The sequence below is a fragment of the Amborella trichopoda genome, chromosome 2 (genome assembly GCF_054954075.1).
Source record: "Amborella trichopoda isolate Santa Cruz 75 chromosome 2, AtrichopodaSantaCruz75HAP2 v2.0, whole genome shotgun sequence".
Lineage (NCBI taxonomy): Eukaryota > Viridiplantae > Streptophyta > Magnoliopsida > Amborellales > Amborellaceae > Amborella > Amborella trichopoda.
Window position 1 is genome coordinate 60,722,682 of NC_142337.1, and position 21,888 is coordinate 60,744,569.

The 21,888-nt window shown below is 35.8% G+C and overlaps 2 protein-coding genes across 3 annotated transcripts; both read left to right on the plus strand.

Annotated features, from left to right (window-relative positions):
- Positions 1-4,085: 4,085 nt before the first annotated feature.
- Positions 4,086-13,774, plus strand: LOC18445151 (protein DEHYDRATION-INDUCED 19 homolog 3). Of its 2 annotated transcripts, XM_006855294.4 has the most exons (5): positions 4,086-4,547; positions 4,683-4,825; positions 6,221-6,298; positions 8,266-8,531; positions 13,271-13,774. In XM_006855294.4, exons 1-5 carry the CDS (start codon positions 4,475-4,477, stop codon positions 13,377-13,379), a joined length of 669 nt encoding a protein of 222 aa, XP_006855356.2. In that variant the 5' UTR covers positions 4,086-4,474; the 3' UTR covers positions 13,380-13,774. The 2 variants fall into 2 exon arrangements, with proteins under 2 accessions (XP_006855356.2, XP_020529783.1); XM_020674124.2 differs by lacking the exon at positions 6,221-6,298 and having other exon boundaries at positions 8,272-8,531.
- A 2,561-nt stretch (positions 13,775-16,335) lies between these two features.
- LOC18445152 (COBRA-like protein 7) lies at positions 16,336-20,160 on the plus strand. Its single transcript, XM_006855295.4, has 2 exons — positions 16,336-17,569; positions 18,442-20,160. The coding sequence occupies exons 1-2, from the start codon at positions 17,032-17,034 to the stop codon at positions 19,845-19,847; spliced, it is 1,944 nt and encodes a 647-aa protein (XP_006855357.1). The 5' UTR covers positions 16,336-17,031; the 3' UTR covers positions 19,848-20,160.
- Positions 20,161-21,888: the final 1,728 nt, after the last annotated feature.

The following is a 21,888-nucleotide window of genomic DNA, read 5'->3' on the forward strand; positions in this document are numbered from 1 at the left end:
TCAAGATGTATGAATATAAAAAAGGAAATTAAATTCCTAAAACTGGTGCATCTTGAAACATATTATACCGTCTATTTTTTAGATTTTCAAATGTTTATATATTTACTCGATATATATCATTTTTTGAACTTTAAATTTGATAGTTATAGGTAAATATAGAATTTTTATAGGGGTTTCCAACATCGAAGTCTCATCTTTCAGTTGAAGTTGAACGTGCACTTTCTTGTAATTGTAATTGGTTGATGATGCTATTTCAAAAGCCCATAAAAACTACATATGATTTAATTTGAATAGTTTACAACATGTAAAATGTTAAAGGGAGTGGTTTGTATAAGGTTGAGACACTAAACAATCAAAGTAAATAGCACTTTCAAATAGTGTTGAAAGATGTTGTTCCAATACTATAAATCTTGGTGACATCCTCAAAAATCATTTCTATTTTTATTATAAAAAATTAAAGCTTCAAAATTAGTGTAGATCGAGCATATCTATGTGCACTTAAAAGTCTTGAAAATTGATAGTCCAGAAAATAAATTACAATATGCATTATTTCCAATATTTGAAATGTATTTTTTCTCATCTCCATTAATTTAAGGATTTTTGAGCATTGAAACAATCTCTTCCTGTGAAATTTTGAGATGTGCCTTGATTTAATTGATTAGGGCTTCACCCCTATACATAAACTTTTTCCAATATGAAATAGCCGATAAATCGAGTGTACTTTGATAAATCTTAAAAAAAATAAGTAAAAAAAGGTATACACGTTCAAGCACACGATGGGATCGTGTAAATAATAAAGTATTCAAATCTTCCAAATGGAACAATTTACCCCTGGTCAAACCCTAAAAGGTTAAACACTGTTCAAACCTCCAACCTTGTGTGTTTCATAAAGTAAACGAACAACGACAAATTGTCGCAAGAAAAAGTGGCAGTCAAAAAACAAGCATAACTTTCTAGGGCACGCTTTGAAGTAGGGAAGACTATGCATTTTAATAATAGGAAAATTTTATATAAATTTAACGATAAAAAATAAAAATTTATGTAAGGTACAACCTAAAAAAATCCTCTCCTGGATAGTGTTTTGACCTTGAAGAGCCCTCTAATTGATCATCTCAACCTTCAGCCTAAAAAATCCTCCAATAGAGAGCGTTTTGACATTGAATAACCTTTTAATTGATCATCTTGACTTTCGTATACGTGGATATAAAGTAAAACAAAAAATTGAAGGATAAAAAATAGTGTAGAAAAAAAAAATTGAAGGATAAAAAATAGTGTAGCTTGTAACAAGTTATTTGGACCTTCTATTATTAAGACTTTTGAGTGTTTTTAGATTTACTCGATCTGTACTGTCTTTGAAAAATTAAATTTCATATCGAGAGATAAACATATATTTTCAAGCCATGATAAGGTTTCCAACACCAATAACTACTATCCGAGAAAATTTTAGGGGTGTGTCTTACTTCTATAACATAATGAGGGCATCTTACACAAACCTCACCCTTTAAAAATTGAACAATTTATCACTTTTTAACTATTTAACTCATGATCATGTGTATTTTGATGACTATTTTTAAATTAAATTAAAAAATATAAGTAAATTATTAAATAGTTGATTTCTCATGTTCATTTTCATAAATTTACCTTCAAAGTATAAATTAGAGACATCGAAAATTTTCTCGCAAATTTTGCTATGAGATCGCCACCACATATGGTATCAAATAGCTATGTTTTTTTCACTTATGTGATATCATAGACAGCTTTTCACGAAACTCTGATTCCTTGAAAAATCATGTGAGATATGCATGGATTTATTGCAAGTTTTAAGTGGAATTTTCAGGATGTTATGATATTTTTTATTTTTAAATGTCTCCTTGGGTCGAAACTTGCGATGTTTTCCATCTTCCCCCGTACCCTCCTAAAGTTTAGAGAATTGGAAAAAATAATTCATGGCAAGAAATTATCGAGAAGAAGGGGTGTAAATGGGTCGGGTTGGACCTGACTTGGATCTGATCCAAACAATTCAAACAGTCCACATGGACTTGATATGGACCTGGTTGGGTCCAGGTCGTTCGGATACCCAACGCACTCAATTGGGTCTCGCTAGGGTTAAAATATAACAAATAAAAGGAGTATAATAATAATATATAAAAAGTAGTATAGTTTTTTGATAGTATATATAATTAATATGTAATAGGAAATTTATCAAATTACCTATAAGAGGTTAACAATTGAATACTTTACTCATATATTTTGATTTATGTCAAAATACCCATAAAAAAACACATGATATTGGGTTGGAATGATTGCAAATAAATAAAATGTTAAATAATTCATCTTTTCTGGGTATTTTGGATGAGGTTTGTATGAGGTTGATGCTTGAAACAACCACAGTAAGACGCACTCCGAATGATGTTGAAAGATGTTTTGCTGCCAAAAATCCTTGTGATGATCTAAAAATCTATTTTTATCTCTAATTATAAAATTTAAAGCATAAAAAATCCCTGTGATGATCTTCAGTAAGTTTTTGAGGTACGTATTATTTCTAGAGCATAAGGTTGATAATTTTTATTTTTATTTTTATTTTTTATAAATTTCCCATATTATTATCCATATTCCCTTTTCACCATGTTATGTTACCGAGAAATTTAAGGGAAAAACAAATCATTTTATCTTGAAATTTAAAATAGGCTCCTATAATTCTATATTTTACATTCAAGTCCTACTTATGAGAAAACATGGTGTATTTTGGAACTTTTATTTTTTTTTTGTATACAAATCGAATTATGCTTTAGATGTACGAGTATTTGGTAAATTTATTTATTTTTAAATTACTTTTTAAATTTTTAAATGTGCATGATGGGGAAAAATACGCACACCCCATTTTTTTTAGCTTAATTTGATATATAGGAAATAAAATAAAACAAAAATACATTATTTACTCTCAACAAGTTGGACTTATTCTAAAATTTCAAAAATAAAATGAGATTTTTTTGTAACTCTCTCTCATACACATACACACCCCATATATAAAAAATTTTTAAATAGGGAGGGATTTCATGTTATTGTCAACCCATACACACCCAATATTTTTATATAGGGAGGGATTTCATGTTATTGTCAACCCGATCTAGTTAAGTCCGAGCTGAACCAGGAGCCATATATACAGGGACTGATTTCACGTCATTATCACCCCAACCCAGATAGGTTCGAGCTGGACCAAGAGCCAACCCAACTAGACAACGTACTTTTGGACCCAAACACGCTTCGATAGTTTAGAAAATGGTCTCGGAGCCAACCCAATCCGACAACCTACTTTGGACTTGGACTTAACCTGACAATCCACATATTGGACCCAAACCCGGACTTGAGCTGGTTCAACAAGCCAAGGGCCGATTCAACTCAACCGACTACCAAGCCCACGAAAGAGATTGTGAGGTTGTTGTTTCTCCATTATTGGACCAAAAAATTGTCAAAAATTTGGCACAATCTGTTAAAAATTGTCCACTAATATTCTACTAAAAGGGACATAACAAAGAAAAACAAAAAAAACAAAAATTGCCAGCAAAAAGCTAAATAAATGTGGACCAATTTCATCACAAGAATCTCCAAAAACAATTTGATTTTAGGAAGAAAATCCTTAACACAATGCCTAAAGTAGAAAAAAAATATTATACACATCGCATATGCTGTATGGGATACACATGCATGCAATCCACCGTTAATGCTCATCAACTGACGGTGTAGATGAATATATCATACACAGAAAATACTATACATCACGTATGCAGTACGGGAATACATGAATGCAATTCACCGTTAATGCTCATCAACTGACGGTATGGATGAATAAACCATCCACACAACGTGCATGATATTCGATTCCCTGGACAAATAGACTTGTATATATTATAGTCTCTAGTATTAGGGGTATTTTAGTAATTTACAGGATTGAGTACAAACTCGATATTGATTGACAGTACGAGGGCGGTTCGAAATGAGGGAAATGGCGTATAAATAATACCCAGAAATGAAAGAAAATGAGATGAAAAAATAAATAACACGTGATTATTGTCAGAATTTCTGGTGAAGAGAGAGAGAGAGAGAGGAGAGAAAGGCCTTACTTTCTCGCTCTTGCCCTCAATTTTGTGCCCTATTTCCCAAAAAATAGGTGTTTTTTTGGCTCTTCCAGTCTCCAAAATTTGGGATTCTTGGGCTATAAACGGCGGAGAAGGTGATTGCGCAGCCACAGTTTCAGAGATTAGGGTTTTAGGGCATTTGGTGAAATTGCAGGCGCTGATCGTTCTTGAATTGAGGGAATAAGTCTTCTGTGATTTCCTGGTTTGAAAGGCGGTGATCACAGTGAAATTGCAGAGAATCCAGGGAATTAGGGCTTTCTCTGTTGTATAATAAGGCGGTGTTGATCGCCTTGCATTTGTAAAAAGGGTTTTGGCTTTGGAGTCAATTTGGGGGATAAATGGAGGCAGATTCATGGACTGGTCGATTCTCAGCATCCAAACGCCATCAAACCTCCATCCAAACTCGTTCTGGCAAGTGACATCTGCTCTATGTTTTTCCCTCTCTATCTCTATATTTTTCTCTATTTCTCTTTTTATAGATATTTTCAGAGTCTAGGGTTTGACGTATTCTCATTTTGATGCGGAAAAATGCTTGCTTTTTGATAGATCTGCATCTAAGCTTTGACGACACGGATGGTGAAGATGAGGTTAGAGCAGAATTCCCATGCCCTTTTTGCTCTGAGGTTTTTGACATAGTGAGCTTGTGTTGTCATATTGATGATAAGCACTCTATGGAGGCCAGAAATGCGGTACCTTTTCCCAACTCTATCTCTCTCTCTCCACCTTGCTCTCATTCTCATCTCTCTCTGTCTTCATCACCTCCCTCTCTCTATCCTTCTCTGCCTCGCTGCTGTCTCTCTCTCTATCCCTTTTTCGCTCTCTCCCCTTTTCTCTCTATGATGTGTTATTTTATTTCTGCCTTTCATAAAGCTGTCATCTTTACCTTGCATTACTGCTTTTGTTTCCATTGCATTATTTATTTTTTTCATACTTGTGTGAAAACTAAACTTATTCAATTAAGAAAGCGTACAAAGCTGAGGAAAAGGAGCTAAAGAGCGACTAAGTATAGCACCTATTAACTAAAGCAATCTCCTTTTTTCTCCATCAATACTTGGATTATGGCTGGCTCTTTTCCTTCTTTTTTTTTTTTTTTTCTTTTTTGCATGCTTTTGTTTGTCTAGTGGGTAAACCTCCGAGTCATCCGAGGGCACCATCTTTTAGCGGGAGATTTTGCATAGAAAGCGAGGAGAACTCATTCCATCTACGTTGAATTTCACGGTTTTATTTATTACTAGGATTGAAGTCGTCGTTTCCTGGAGTAGTATGTTTGTGCTTATTACCGTTATTGATCGTGGAAACTAAGATTCAAGGGAGACGTGGTCAATGCTCTTCATGAGCATCACTCTGAAGTGTGAATGACCTAGCTTGTTTAGTTACTGTGCAGATTATATGTTGTGGGTTTTATGTTTTCGTATTCATTTCAGATGTGGTTTTATGGTCTGTATCTGTTCCCATCTATTTTTTTTAATGTTGGGCTAGGAAATTACTTCTGGCCATAGAATAGTGGAAGATGGGAATAATGTTCTTGGATGGTAGAAATTTTGCTTTATTTTCCAAGGGAAACATTATCCCAGAAGATTGATTAAGTTATACTCTGAAGTCATTGAATCCTTGGGGAGTTATCTTCTTTTAGGCATTTGTGGTTCTATTTTTATCTTTGTGTCCATAATAATTAGTTTTATTGAACACCACAGTGAAATTAGTCGTGTGGGTTGTTTCTCAAAAAAAAAGAGCAAAAAGTCGTGGGTGCAATGAACATGTTCTAGTCTTATAAAAAAGAAAAAAAAGCGATATTTTCAAAAAATGGAAAAGAAAAAAAGCGAGCTTGGAATTTCCAGGTTATGTTTGAGCATGTGCTACATAGGTCTTACGTTCTTTTTTTGTTGTTTTTGTAGTCCAATAATTAGGGCCAACAACAATCTATAAGTGAGAAGTGCTAGGCAATGCAGACCATCGTGACCTATTTATAAACATTTCCATTAGGCATGATATGATTTATGCAGTAGCTCTGTTGGTCTACACTGCTAGAGAAAATATATTTGGTAAACCATATTCTGATTTTTTGTTCATATTTTGTCACACAGGTTTGCCCTGTTTGTGCGACAAGGGTAGGAATGGAAATGGTTGGACACATAACTATGCACCATGGAAATTTCTTCAAGATATCCTTTTAATAACTTTGAATTTTGTTCTAGTATTTATTCTTGATATTGCATGTTCTGCTCCTGATGATAGGAACTTGTGATTGCAAAGAGTAGAATCTCACCTTCATTTTTGCAAAGATTAGTTTTGAAGTTTTAATGCATTCTAAGATAGTAGGATATGTTATAAAAAAAATGCATTTTGAGATTTTTTCCCCCTGTAATTCTCTATTGGAATATATTTTTAACACCCTATATTGTTCAAAAAATTATCTTAATATTGTTCGAAAAAAAGCACATTCCATTGCATTATTCATTTATTTACTTATTGATGGACATCTGGGGCTACTGTTAGTCAGAGATTGATGGATTTGGATTCAACCTTCTCTTATGTCTCATGAGGTTGTTTTTATCTTGGTTCTAAGAAGTAAATAACTCATCCAGATTCATCATACTTTGGGATATATTTCAATTTTTCAACACATCTAGGTTCATACCATTGTAAAACCATACTGTCTCGCAGCCTTGACACATTAGAATTGAGAACTTCCTTTCATGCCTGTGCATGCTCTACAATCATCTCATAGAATCAGGATTTAAAACATCAAAACCTACTGTATTCAGCCTAGCTTGAAGACAATAATTCTTCTCATAAAACTTATTATGGCAACCAAGTATAAATTTGGAGTCATTTTTCACTTGGTAATGATGGGATCTCTTTGATTAAAGTATTTTTATCTTCCTACTTCATCAAAAAAAAAAAAAAAGTGTTTTATCTTCCTTCTTAGTGACGATAATATTTGTCACTCATAGTGGAAACTACAGTTCTTTTTATAGGTATTAAAAGATTTTGAGTGGGTTCAACTCATATTCTTAAAATTCAAGGAGTTGAGTTGGCTTAACTCATTTATCTTCTCTACACCCTTGCTCTTACCCAGGCTGTCCTGTTATTGTGGCTAGCTATGGAGAGTTCTCACTCCAGACTTCCCTCGTCTCTCTCCTCCTTTTTGCACTTCTAGTCAGCCGCTCGCAGACCCCACTTTGTGACTTTATATCCAAATTCATGTCTTCCACCCACTTGAAGTATATTGGTACTTATTTGCTGTCTCATTAAAGCCTACTAGGATCTAATCTTCCTAATATTTCTTCACAGTTTCTACAGCATCTTGGAGAGAATCAATCTCCAATCCCCCAACTCCGGTACTGCTCCAAGCACTTCTCCTCTATATATATACATTCTCATCTTCTGGTGTTTTGGATGAAAGTTTTGTCTTTTTGGAATTTCCATACGACCTCTCGAAAGAATCTAAATAAGAAGAAACTATCTATTTCCAGTGATTTCTGTCAAAGCCTTACACCCTCCAAACTGAATGTTTCCCTACAGTGTCATCTCTTGTGCATGTCTTTGGATATAAAAATAATGGGCTAAGGAAATATCAGATTCCCTCCCCCCCCCCCCGCCCCCCCACCATATCCATACCTGCAACCACCAATAAATCCAGTCCCCAAGTTTACAGTTTCTTGCTGCTGGGACATGGCCAATTGCATCTGCCACTCTGGTCTAACTAAAAATAGCATCTACCCTTCTTCTATTTGCCATCACCTGAATTTTTCAAGCTCTACCTGGCAAACATAGACTTCCTCTGTGCCATTCTTGAACTACTTCAGATTACGAGCTCTGGCAATTGTAGACGGTGTGTTTCCTAGAGTTCTCAAGGTAAAAAGTTATTGATTTTGTATACACACACACGCATTGTCCCTGTGTACACCCTCTTCTCCCCCTCCTTGGAACATGCCATTGGCCTTACAATATTTCCCTGCAGGTGAGGTACAATATTGCTGGGTAACCTCCTGCGCTGGATTTTTTGTTTTTTATGAAGATGAGAAAATGTATTTATTTCTGCGGGAAATACAGTATAAGGCCTGAACTGGGTCAAGAGTGAACTCTGGACTTGTGCAAACCTTGATTGTCCTTAATTTGAAATTACATGCAGCGTAGGAGAAGATTCCGTAGAGGATCAATGCAATCACATTCAACACTTTCCTTTCTAAGCAAAGAACTGCATGAGGGGCACCTACAATCACTTCTTGGGGGATCAACCTGCACGATTGCTCCTTCAAATACAGCTGCTGATCCTTTGTTGTCATCTTTTATCTACAATTTCCCAATGTCATGCACTACAACAAAATCGGAGCCTCAGGTGCAGGTTGAAGGAAGTTCATCCAATACCAGTGCTGAGGAAAATGTGGAAAGGTATTTTTTTGTACTATGCATTTATTTCGCGATGATCTCAGTCGTTGATTGGTTTTTACGTCTTTTTTATTCTTTTATTCTTTAAATTAATGGATGGGTTCTGTACTAGCCCCTAAATTTAGGATAGCTGAAACTGAAAACTGCATTAGTAACATGATACCAAGATGCCCCATACATTGAGCCTTTGATTTTTGGGTTAGATTAGATGTTCATCTTTTGATGAAACTTGGGAAGTAAGTTATGGCCGGAAGCTCTCATAATAATTGCTGAAATGGGTGTCTTGAGTCTACGCGCTAGAGTCTTCAGATTCACACATTCAAGTGAACACACTCCAAATATTTTCAGTGGCGATAACAAAGGTCTACGAATGGCATGATTTCAACTTATCTTAAAAATTATAATATTATGAACTCGGTAAACATTGTGGGTTTTGAAATAAACCCATAGCCAAAAAAATACATGCATAGTCAAGAAATGAAATCATGAAAAAAAAAGATATGAAATCATGAGTCGAGTATAGAATGTCAACTATCAAATTTCCTCATTGTTTTGGATATTTGAGTCCTGCATCAGTTGTTAATAGTAGAATCCTATCCGAGACACTTTCTTCCATTGCCTTGAAATATGTACATAGTCAAGGTATGAATTCATGATTTGTATTCTTGCTGGGTATAAAATATCAAGTGTCCTTATTTTTTGAAAAGTCGAGACCTCATAAAATTCATCAGTTATTGATAGGAGAATCCCATGCTACACACTTTCTTCGATTGCCTTTACTACTAGGCCGTTTATTCTATGATAGATGAAAATATGACATTTTTGTTGGAGCATGGCATACTTACTGTCCTAGTTTCATAAAAATCAATTTTTGTGGTGTCATTCTTTAAAATGGCCCTCATTGTCATTTTCTTGGTCAGTGCATATAATTGTTGTTTGATAGGAAAACCTTACATGCATCTTATTGCAACATTTCGTAGTTCTGAAGTTCCTATTACACTATTCAGTAGAATATAGAGTTCCTTCTGGCCCACCTCATGAGTATACCAGTTCGAATTTGTCCTAAACAGCTGTCCGTACCATAGTATTTGCTGATTCCCACATTGGATATGCAAAAGGTTGATTTATTTTTTTGGAAATTATTTATTGTGTGCAGCATTGGATTTTAATAGAGTTTTGCATTTTTTTTTTTGGGACAAGGTAACATAGAAATAGAACTTGAGATGTTGGGCTATGAAAACCCAGCCTCTACCGTCTTAACTCAAGCCTGTTTCCTTACTAGAGTTTTGTATGTTGAAATATGATATTTCTGCATTTTAATCATCTTATGAAATATATAGAAATCCTCCATAAGCTTACGTAGGCTAGTGTGGTGTTAAATGATAAATATATATTTTTTGAATTATTTAGATGTTCGTCCATAACCAAGATACCATGTATTTACACATGCTTAAGATTGCTACCTTTTTTGGATCAGTAATTTTTTGTAGTGTTTATCTTGAGATTGTGATGCGGAGGAGATCATAGGGAATTGGATAAGGAAAATTGTTTCATGCGGGCTGGACAGCATGACTACTAATGCGATCCAAAATGTGTAAAGCATCCATCTTAAAGATGGATGCAAGTAGGTGTTCCATCTAAAAACAATGGAAACTAACGGTCCAAATGTTTTCTTACTAGAATTATTATTTCTAGTTTTTAAAATTTATTTATTTTTTCATATTCATGATCTCCATGTTAGAGGTTACATGTCCTTAAAAATTAAGTCCAAAAATCCATCAAAAAAATAGATTTATTAATGAGCCCGCATTTCTACATATGTGGGCTTGGTCTCATAGAAACCGGCTCCATTGAATCAGAGCGATGTTTTCTGCTCTGATTGACATGTGCCTCTGTTTCCTGTCGATATTCGTTGTGAAACAAAGATTGGTCAGTGATGATTGGTCTGTTTCCTGTAGATATTTCTAGGAAATCCATCCTAAATAAAATAAAAATCCCTTTTTAACCCCTATATGAATATCCCTAAAATTCAGTCCCAACAATAAATAAATAAATAAATATCTTGGATGCAATTTGCATCATTGTCATTTCTCAATGGTGTTATCAAGCTTAGTATTGATGGTTGTAGAGCTCCTATAGCTGCTTTTGGGGTCACTTGGGGTTAATTTGTGACATTTTTATGATTTTGCTTTTGAGTGACTGAAAAATTCTTGAATTATTATTTTTCTTATGATGATTACAAATGAAAATAAAACTTGACCTTGTCCATTTGTCGATAATTAAATATGGCGTTTTCCATGGAGAAGTGATTGAGCTTATACAACCTGAATACTACTATCCTAGATGGCCAGTTTAGAATCTTACTTTTGTATGCTTTGGATCTTTTGGAAGTCTGTATTTGCTTTACTCATCTCTACATGTCCTTATCGACTATTTGGCATGTCAAAACGGTAACATTCTTAGGCTGGAACTTGGGTGCAAAACATTGCGTTATGAGCCTTCAATTGTAGTCCTTTGCCTTTGGTGGCATCGCAAGATATGTATTGCTTGGATTGTAGCAAATGTGTTTTCCCTATGGTGACAACCATTGTATGAATTATTTGATGATATTCACACATGCTTATTTGTATTTTTATGCACCTATAATAATGTGCTTTATGTCTGGATTGGTAGCATATGCCTGTTTTAGTGTATGACTAGCTCAGTTGTTGTTGCCACTTAAGAATTTTTCTTTTTCTTTTTGGAAAATTACAAATAACCCCCCAGACTAGACACTTTATGTAAGTTACCCCAAACCAAAGTTTTTTTCTCACATTTTCCCCCAAAATACACTTTTCTAGAAAATACCCTCCCTTTCTTTTACCCAAGCCTCTCTCTCCTCTTTCCCACAAAAAGGTGGTCCGGTGTATTCTTAGGAGCAGGGCAGTCCGGTAGTGTACTGTCAGTTCGGTAAATAATAGTGGCGGTCTGGTAGTACAAGTCAATGGAACAAAAAGGTGTCCGGCGATTAGAGAGGCGCTCCGGCATTTGCAACAAGGGGTCCAACAATTTAAAGTTCGGTCCGACATAAATGCAGGGGTCCGGCAATTCGATGGTGCGGTCTAGCAATTGCTACTTAGGTCTGACAGTCCACGTCAAATCCAGCCAAACTATTTCGTGTACGGGAAGGGCATTTTCGTCTAAAAAAAATAAACTTTTTGACTGGGGGGTATTTGCTAGAAAAGTGTATTTTTTGAGAAAAGAGTGTGAAACAAAGTTTGGCTGGGGGTAACTTGCATAGAAAGTTTAGTCTTGGGGGGTTATTTGTAATTTTCCCTTTCATTTTTTAGTAATGGGTATGGGCTAGTTTTCTATAGGTGTTCTCTTTGGAAGATTTTATAGTAGTTTTCCGCTATTCCTGGCATATTTGACTTGCAATTTTTGCATATTGAAAAGTTAGGCAGTGTAGATTCTTGGATTTCTTCTCTCTTTTATAATGCATAGATATCTTGTAGAAGCTAGAAATTCTTCCAGTTGGGTTTAGTTGGAGCCTATAGATCAGCCTGATCAGTATCGGTAGTTCCAAACTGGATCACCCATTTCCGGGTGATCTGGTTGAAAAATCAAAGAGAAAAATAAGAAGAAACAGATATAAACTGAAAATCGTTGTTGATTCAGTCATTTTTTTTTCAAGTCAAGAAATACCGATGTAAATCTATTTAAATATAGTAAACAGAGTGTAAATCATTTAAAGACTGACAAATATGTTTTTACAATCATTTTTAAAGTTTAAAGTTGAAATGATATGCGATCGTTTTATCTGATCTTGTAATTAGGGGTTTTGATCCTGAAATTTTTAATGGGGATCATGTAGATGAGAGATGATCGTATTCATCCACTTTCGAGAAAAAATAGATGAAAAATGAGGGTCATAAGTTTTGCTGGATCAGAACTGAAAATGGGGAAACCTGGAAATTTTTAATGGGGATAATGTTGAGAGATGTTCATATTCATCCAATTTCGAGAAAAAATAGATGAAAAATGAGGGTTATAAATTTTGCTGGATCAGAACTGAAAAGGGGGAAAAACTTCCCATATTTTGAGCTTTTGATTATTGTAGTGATGGGTTTTGATCTTGAAAGTTTTGATAAGGATCTTCTAGAGCAATGATAAGATAAAAAATGGTGGATCAGGTAATGGAAAAAGGGAAAATCCCCAATTTTCGAGCCTTTTGACTTCTGAGATTTTGGGGTTTGATCTGAAAATTTTTGTTAGGATATTGTGGATCAATGAGAGAAATACAGAATGGACAATTTTTGGAGAAATCAAATGAAAAACTAGAGGATATTTGAAGAATGGCTGATTGGGTCTCAAATTGGCGGAAAACTTCCAGTTTTTTATTTTGGTATATAAAGAGGTACAACAGAGTTGTATATAAGTCGATCAACCCAAGTTCGATCCAGTAATTCCGATCTGACGTAGATATTTTTAAATGCTGGTTTTAATGGAAACCTTCCATTGTAAACTTGAATTTTGAGGCAATATAGCTCATACACTCGGCTGTGCATCATTAAGATGTTCACTTAGATGATGTTCACTTGTCTGAGTACTGGATTTCTTTGTTCATTTTTGTTGTATTTTGGACTTACAATTTGGGTTTACTCTTTCCTTTGCTTTTTGTCCCGGTATTCAAAGTGTTCCTTTTACAGTTTGGGAATCTTATCATATTTATTCATAGTTTCTTCATTGGTGGCATGTGTTAGTGTGGAGGCTGCTCTGCCAGACGAGGAGCAACAAGAGAAGGCTCGCAGATGTGAGTTTGTGCGTGAGCTGCTGCTCTCTACCATTCTTGACGACGACGATGCTTTATGAGAGAGCAAGAGAGAGACCGACGCACCATGATGCCCCTTGGGTACGTTACGTGATGAGATAGAAACATCCATGCCCTCCCTCTCTCATGACCTAAAGTAAGTGTTCATATGATGAATAGATGGCTCTTGGTAATTGGTGTCATAAAATATCCATATACAGTTGAGAGATGAGGGGGCATGGCATGCATTTTTATTATTATGTATTAAGATATATAAATAGGTAGATAGATGTTAGGGATGGAACTCATTGCTTTCTTGTGCTACTGGGGAGGAGCATACGGAAGAGAACCACTTTCTATATATTTGATTTGTGGCTCAGGCTTGGATGGCCAATGTCTCCCTTATGTTTAGTATTTTTATATATAAATATCATCTTAGTTGGAAGACAAAAAGAAAGAAGAATCTGTACTTTGAAATTTTAAACTGTGATAGATAAGCAGTTACGATAACAAGGGTGACGAGTTGGTGGGAGGGAGTTTGCATCATTGAACTCTATATTTGTATTAAGAGGAGAGGGTAACAAAAGTAGGAAGAATGTTGAGTAAGTTGAAGGGATCCTCCATGAAACTGAGTTGGTTTAAGTAAGGGGTACAAAAAATGTCGAGCAAGTTGAAGGGATGAAACTGAGTGGGTTTAACTAAAGGGGTATACCTTGTGGCGATATTAGGTAATGCCATCATTCTTCATACTAGTTGATAAATATTTTTATTCCTACCGTAAATTTTTACTTAGAATACCTTCGTGTAAAACGTTATCATATTGATGAGCAAGGTAACAAGTATTTAAAAATCTAAAGTTTTGAGTGAATTAAAGGAATAAACAATGGAGGAGTAGCCTAACATAGCTCTTTTTAAATAATTTTAAGAAGTCCATGAAAAACTATCCCATATCGCAATAATTATTGGAGGAACACTTTCCTCTATAGCCTTCACGAAAAATGAGCTCTCTCTCTCTCTCTAAACACTGTACACAAGGGTTAACTTGATCCGAGCTCTCTCTAACACTTGTATTATTGGTGTAATGCTATAACTTCAACCTTTTTTTCTCCCTAGAATCGATTTGCAGCACCTGGAATTTTTGTCTCTTCAAAGAATTTAATTGCTCAAACCTAGATGGTCCTTTACAAGTTTTTAGGCTTCATCCGACAAAAAATGAAAGCTTTCTGTAAATTTATAGTAGAATGAAATGCAAAAGCTTTGCTCTTAAGTCTCAAGGGAGTAAGAAGGATAACCGTCTGGTATTAGCAAGGTTTTAAAAATCTACGAAGACTAGAACTTGGTTTCGATTGGGAATCGCTGGAGTTGGTCTTGTTCTGCCTAAATATCGAAAATCTGTGATGGTTCCATGTTCATTTTGGGATTGGCCGGTTATGTGGTTCCACATTAGTTTTTTTATTTTTTTTTCCAATTTTTTTGTTTGTTGATTCACTAGGCTGAGTCACCGATCTAGACTGGGTTTTTTGGAGGGGCGATCTGAGTTTTTTTAAACGTTGGTTATCATGTGAAGAGAGGCTCGGATCAAAATAACAGGTGTTCTCAGTATTGAAAAGAGAGGGGGCCTTTAGAGAGAGAGAGAGAGAGAGAGAGAGGAGATAAGAGAGGCTCGAAATTCGAAATTCGAATTTCTTATTATTGTCATTTGACGAAGTCTTTGCAATCAAATACAAGTGGTTTGAAAATTAATTAAAAAAAATAAATGAGATATTAAATGCTTCATCACTTGGCTACTTCTCCATAAATTTCCCGAAGCAAAAATTCAGATGTACTAGAAGCTCACATTCATCAAATCCCCTTAGACATGTGCTGTTGACCGTGCTAATATTCAATAATTTTTTGTTTTTGATACTTGTAAATTGTAATACACAGCTACGACCTTATTTACTTACCCACTACAAGTGATGGTGATTTTTTTGTATACAAAATGGTCTCACAACAAATTTTTGAATTTCTTTCATTTATGTCAGGTTGAATCTCAAAATTGTTGTCCACGGATCAAATGCAATCCTGTATTTTTAGCATAATAACAGACACCAGTTAATCTTCTCGTTATCATGTACATATATGAGTTGATACCTTATACTCGATGTTTTAAAACCCTTTGATTTCCCATTGGGTTCGTGTATCCAAATGATGGAATCAATTGGGACTGAATTAATTCCAGATGATATGTACTTGATTTAGATCCCCTCTAGTCTTTATTTCTAATTTAAATTAATTTTATTTATCGTTTAATATTTAGATCGATCTAGATCACTAATCGAACAATTTGACACGGATATGTGGGTAAATATTCTACCCCACGAGTTTTAACTTTAAACTGAACACATGAAAATCTTAAAAATAAACCGTGGAAAATCTCTAGATAGTATGTTGCAAGATACACTATTTTGTGATTCAAAATTTTTATTTTATTTTTTGTTCATATCCATACATGTCGAAGATGTCGAGATGATCAATTACATGGTTTTCCAATATCAAAACAACATTTTATAATAGATTTTTAAGGTTACAACTTTATGTAAATATTTTTATATTTAGTAGACCGTACCGTTTACGGTGATGGACATGTGATTTGGGGGAAAAATGAAAGGGTCATTTCTCAGAAATTTCAATTTCAAATAAATCAATTATTGTTGTGATTTTTTAATAAATAAAAGTTCTTCCTCCGTAATTGGGGGCAAACGAATGGGGAGAGATCAATGGTGGGTCCCACCAGACATTGCCAAAGTGTTCTCCTTAATGTTCTTAACCCTGATTAATGAGAGTTAATTAAGAGAAAACATGAGAAAGGACCTTAATCTCTTTCCTCTTTCGCTGTTTTGTCGACGCACTTCCACCAACAATTTGTTTGGTGTGTAGAGAGAGAGAGAGAGAGAGAGAAAGAAAAGTGTGGCTCGTGCGACTCTATGACCTCGTCTTTGTATGTATGTTCGTTCTCACCAACGACTCTCTCTCTCTGTTTTCTATTTTAATTATTATTATTTTTGGGTAAGTTATTTTAATTATTTATTTGACGCTCCTCAAACGACTCTCTCTACTCTCTACATTTATTTATTTATTTTTATTTCGTAGCTCCGCCGGCTGACAGCTTCTAGTAGGCTGTGTGTGCTGTACGCGGAGACGCAGACGCACACGCTCCTTTTGCTTTGTGCATTTGTGTTTTATCTACTTGGGACAAAGCCTTTTACCCCCCTACTCTCTCACTACTACTGCCTACGTATTACTCTCTCTCTCTCTCTCTCTCAAGACGTCCTCTTCCCATTACTCTCTCCCCTCTCTCTAGACTCCCACTTTCTCTCTCTAAAGACGACGCCCTTTTACTACGTCCCCGGTTCCCCCCCCCTCTCACTCTCTTATCTTTCTTACTGCGTCTCTCTTTCTCTATCTGCCCCTGCTGAATTTTTAATTTTGAATCAGTCACTTTTTCCTTTTTTTATTTGGGTTCTCAAGTTTGAGACCCCGATAAATCATTTTCTCAATTCTGGTTTTCGAGTTTGTGTCTCAAAGCTTTCGCCTTTTTGGTGCATCCCGGTTTCTCTCTTCCTTTTCTTTTTCTGGTTTCTAGGGTTCTTACTTATTAGGGTTTTCATTGTTTGTTTCTGAACCCAGAGCTCGCAAAAACTCAGAAACCAGAAACCCCACAAACTTTAAGATATGGGGTTTCATGTCCACCTTCTTCTTCTCGCTTCTGTAACCCTAATCTTGCAGTTTCAGAGCTCAATTTCACAGACTGTCTCAGCCCCATCTCCCTCCATTAACCAGTGCAATGGGATCTTCCTCTCTTATTCAGTAGACTCCATTACAAGGATCTATCCCTTCCTCTCTGACCCTTCTGCTCAACCCTATGCCTTCTCTGCAACTGCAACATTGATCAACACAGGTGAAGATGACCTAAAATCATGGCAAATGTTTATAGGGTTTAAGCACAAGGAAATCCTCGTCTCTGCTTCTCAAGCTGTGTTATCAGATGGGGCAGATTTTCCAGCAGAAGTTGGGAATGGAACTTTCATTAATGGATTTCCCCAAACTGATTTGAAAAACGCCATTGATACGGCTGGTGATGTGAACCAGATTGAGGTGAAGGTTACCTTGACGGGAACTGAGTTTGGGGTTGCTCCTCCTGCTTTTCCCATGCCCTCCAATATTAGCCTTGCTAATGAAGGTTACAATTGCCAAAAACCCACTGTTCAAAGTAAGTTCTTTTACAGTTTCTCTCTCTCTCCAAATTTTCTCTTGCTTCATTTTTTAAGCGGAGTCTAATTGTTTTGGGAGTTTTGCGATTTTTCTTGGTTGGTTGGATTGGATTGGTTGAAATTGGTTTTAAAGGAATCAAGTTTCCTTTTTGTGGTTTGGGTTTTGAAGGGTTGCACTAGCAATCTCTCTCTCTCTCTAGATTATGCTTCTGTGGTGGTTTAGGTTTTGTCAGATTTATGATAAAATCTGTTTAGTTATTGTCAGATTTATGATAAAATTTGGATCTAGGTGCTACCTGTAATCCCTAAAACTGTGATTTCTAGATGATATGTCTAACAAATGGTTCCTTTTGCTGAAAATGAAGGAAAGGAATGCTTTTGAAGATCTCTCTTTCTGTTTATTGTCATTCTTATTTGAAGACAAAATTTTATGCTCTTTTAGCACTGCTCGCTTTGACTTCAAATCAGTAGGATCAGACTCAATTTTACTATTAATTGGAGTCGATTCATTTCATTAATTCTGGCGCTTCCATTGCATTTAATTATTAAGAATTAATTTCCTCAAATATAACAGTTCTCATCTCTCCATAGATGCTGATGTATTGTAAAAGCATGACTCTTTCGCTGATGTTTTACCCCACTTCTTACATATTCTGTGTTGCATCCCACTTCTTACAGTTTCAGTGTTTCTGTTTCACATTTGACAACTAATTTTCTCCTCTCTTCTTACAGTTGCTTATAGTTTCTTCCACTTCTTACTTTTTTATAGTTCTCTTCCCCTGTGTTGTTCTCTTAATAGGAAGGCAGAATTGGATCAATTGATCGAATTCCTTCTCATACTAAGTAACCCGCTTCTTGCTTTCCTCTGCAGATAACTTGATGTACATCTGTTGCGCCAAGGACCAGAATGCCAAACCCAACATCACCCAGGCCACCAAGTTCTCACCTCGCCAAGATGGCGATCTCACCATTGATTTTGACGTCCTTCAATCCTACCAATCAAATTACTTGGCCCAAGTAGTGATCTCTAATGAAAACCCTCTTGGTCGCCTCGACCATTGGAACCTCACTTGGGATTGGATGAGAGGTGAATTCATCCAAACCATGCGAGGGGCCTACACATTAATTGAAGACTCATCAGATTGCATTTTTGGAGAACAAGGAGCTTTCTTCCAAGGCTTAGATTTCACAAAAGTTATGAACTGCCAAAGAACCCCGACTATAGTGGACCTCCCATTAGATAAAACGAACGATACCAACATTGGTTTGATACCCTTTTGTTGTAGAAATGGGACTCTCTTGCCGCCGCACATGGACCCAAGCAAATCAAAGGCTGCTTTCCAACTCCAAGTCTATAAAATGCCCCCTGATCTCAACAGAACCATGCTTTATCCCCCTCAAAACTGGAAAATCAGTGGAATTCTGAACCCTGACTACAAATGTGGGCATCCAGTTAGAGTGGACCCTACCCTTTTCCCTGACACAAGTGGGCTTCGCTCTTTTACTTCAGCCATTGCTAGTTGGAGAGTAGTGTGCAACATAACTAACTCGAAAGCTACACCTCCTCGTTGTTGTGTTTCTTTTTCTTCCTTTTATAACGAATCGGTTATTCCTTGCAAAACTTGTGCTTGTGGTTGTCCTTCTCCGGCAGGCCAGGCTTGTAATGCATCGGCTCCTGCTCTGTTTCTACCTTCTGAGGCTCTTCTTGTGCCCTTTGAAAACAGGACCCGTTCTGCCTTAGCTTGGGCTGATCTCAAGCATTTCCATGTACCGAACCCACTTCCTTGTGGTGATAATTGTGGGGTTAGCATCAATTGGCATGTCCTTTCAGATTATAACAAGGGTTGGAGCGCTAGAATAACCCTTTTCAATTGGGATGCAACTAGTTTTGAGGACTGGTTTGTAGCTGTTGAGCTTGATAAGGCTGTTAATGGTTTTGAAGGTGTTTATTCGTTTAACGGGTCGGCTGGTGTAACGGGCCTCAACAACACTATATTCATGCAAGGCAAGCCTGGTTTAAATTATTTGATAGCCGAGGATTCGAATACCAATCCACCAAATCCAGGGAAGCAACAAACTGTAATTTCTTTTACGAAGAAGAACACTCCAGGGATCAATGTGGTTAGAGGTGATGGTTTTCCGACCAAGTTTTTCTTTAATGGTGAAGAGTGCTCGCTTCCAACTGTGATTCCATCCAGTGGGTCGGTTATGAAGGGAAGCCTCTTGGTGGCGGTTTTGGCTGCAGCACTGACCTTTTTGTTGATGGATCAGTTGTGAGGAGGAGAAAGCAATTTTATTGACCATATTATTTGGCAGGTGATCTGATTCTTTAGATAACTTGGCAGGTAATATGAATTGGAGGTGAAGGTTTTGGAATTCCTTTGGTGGGTTTGTATGTGCATATGGTTTTATTGCTTTTTTCTATGCCACCATCTTCACTGATTTTACAACACAATTCATTCTTGAATTGCACAGTTGAGTTACTGCACTTGGGTAGTTGTTGGGTTTTGGGTTTGTGGTGGTTGGGTGGTCTCCTACTTCATGTATCATGTATTGTGTATGAAATTGGTTATTGTTTTATATTGATAAATACAATTCTTTGAGAGAGAGAGAGAGAGAGAGAGGTTACCCTCTAATTTTTAGATAATTGGTGATGTGGGTTAAGTTCTAAATATGGTTGCCTCAACCTTGGTTCAGCTCTTCAGGTTTGATGTAAGGTGAAACAATCTATTTACACGGTTTCTATGTGATTAGGAGGTTTACATACAAATGCAGAGTCAAATCATGTATAGGCAAAAGAGAGCATGAGAAGCACATGTAGAGGCAAAAGAGGTGTGAGTTTTACTTGCTGGATAAGTTTTGGCGCATCTGTCTTTCAAATTTCATCATCTTAAGAGTAGATTCTGGATTTTGGATTTTGAATTTAAGATTCTATAGAGGCTAATCTCGACCACCTTGATTGAAATAAAAGAAGAAAAAAAATGATATTTAAACTTTAAAGCCAAAAGATTTCCTAATCTTGCGGAAGTATGCTATCTATTTATTCCCTTGGGTATAACACATGTTAGGAACACCTTTAGGTCTCAATTTTGGGGATGTAATATCTACAACTTATAAACTAATCAGTTAAAAAAAAAAAAAAAAAAAACTGAAATACACTTTCTTTGTATTAAAAAGAAAAAATGCTTCAAAATTGAATCAAGACCATACAATTTTTGAAGAGCTAGATCTCAGTGTCACACAACTTAAAATTGAAATTTTAATAATCATCTAGTAGTTCTTATGTGGATCCCAAAATTTTAGACTAAAAAAATCCTCTAAATAGGTATTTTGCAGGAGGTAGTAGATGCATGGTATGCTATTGTGGAAGTATAGTAAAATTGTTCGACTTTAAAATAGTTAAATGTAAAATTTTTATGGGATTATTCATTTTAGGGCATGTATGGTATTGGCCCTTGGGAGCATGGTTTATTTCTACTCTTTGGTTGGAAGACCTACCTCAGAGGATTATTTCAATATTAACTAGTTGATTATTCTAAAAGAAAAGATTGAAATTTGAATTTTCTAATGTTTAGATCTCACCATATAAAAATTGGATGGTCTCTATCCAACCTGGAGGCATTATTATTTTTAAGTGCAAAGAAGGTGGAATTATTTTTAATGAGATTAATATATGTGTTGAAGGGGTTATATCCCCAACAGTTGCACATTCTTCTTCTAAGGGAGTAGAATTTCTTTTGGCTTCATTTTAATTCTTGAAAATTCATTAAAGATCACCAGAACTGTACTACTTCTCGAGCTAATAAGGAAATATATTTGCAGTGATTTAGTATTAATTTTAAATCGAAAATTCATGGTGGACTGGGGGAACGCCCGATAAACTTTTCCTTACTTTCATACTTGGAAGGAAAATAGTTTTTAAGGAAAAATGTCTATACCAATTCTGAGTACTGAGACAAAAGGATAGACGTGTATCGGGATGTTTTTAACTAAATATTTTCAAACATCCAACAAAAAAGTTAATTTAGAGGATTACTGTTGGGATTTTCTATGATTTTTAGTCTAAGTTAAAATTGATTTTGGGAAAATTACACAATCCCCCTATATTGTGCCGAATACCCTTTTACTGTTCACCTTTGCGTCCAACACCAGTGCGAAGGCGAGTTTTTTTGGGCTTCTTTCGATGAAAAATGCCCCTCACAATCATATGCGTGAAAATAAGTTTAAAGCCTTTTGTTTTGTTTTATGTTTTTATGAATTGGCTTGGTACTCCACGTTGGGAAAAAAATATAAAAGAGTAATTTATGCGCATATTCTC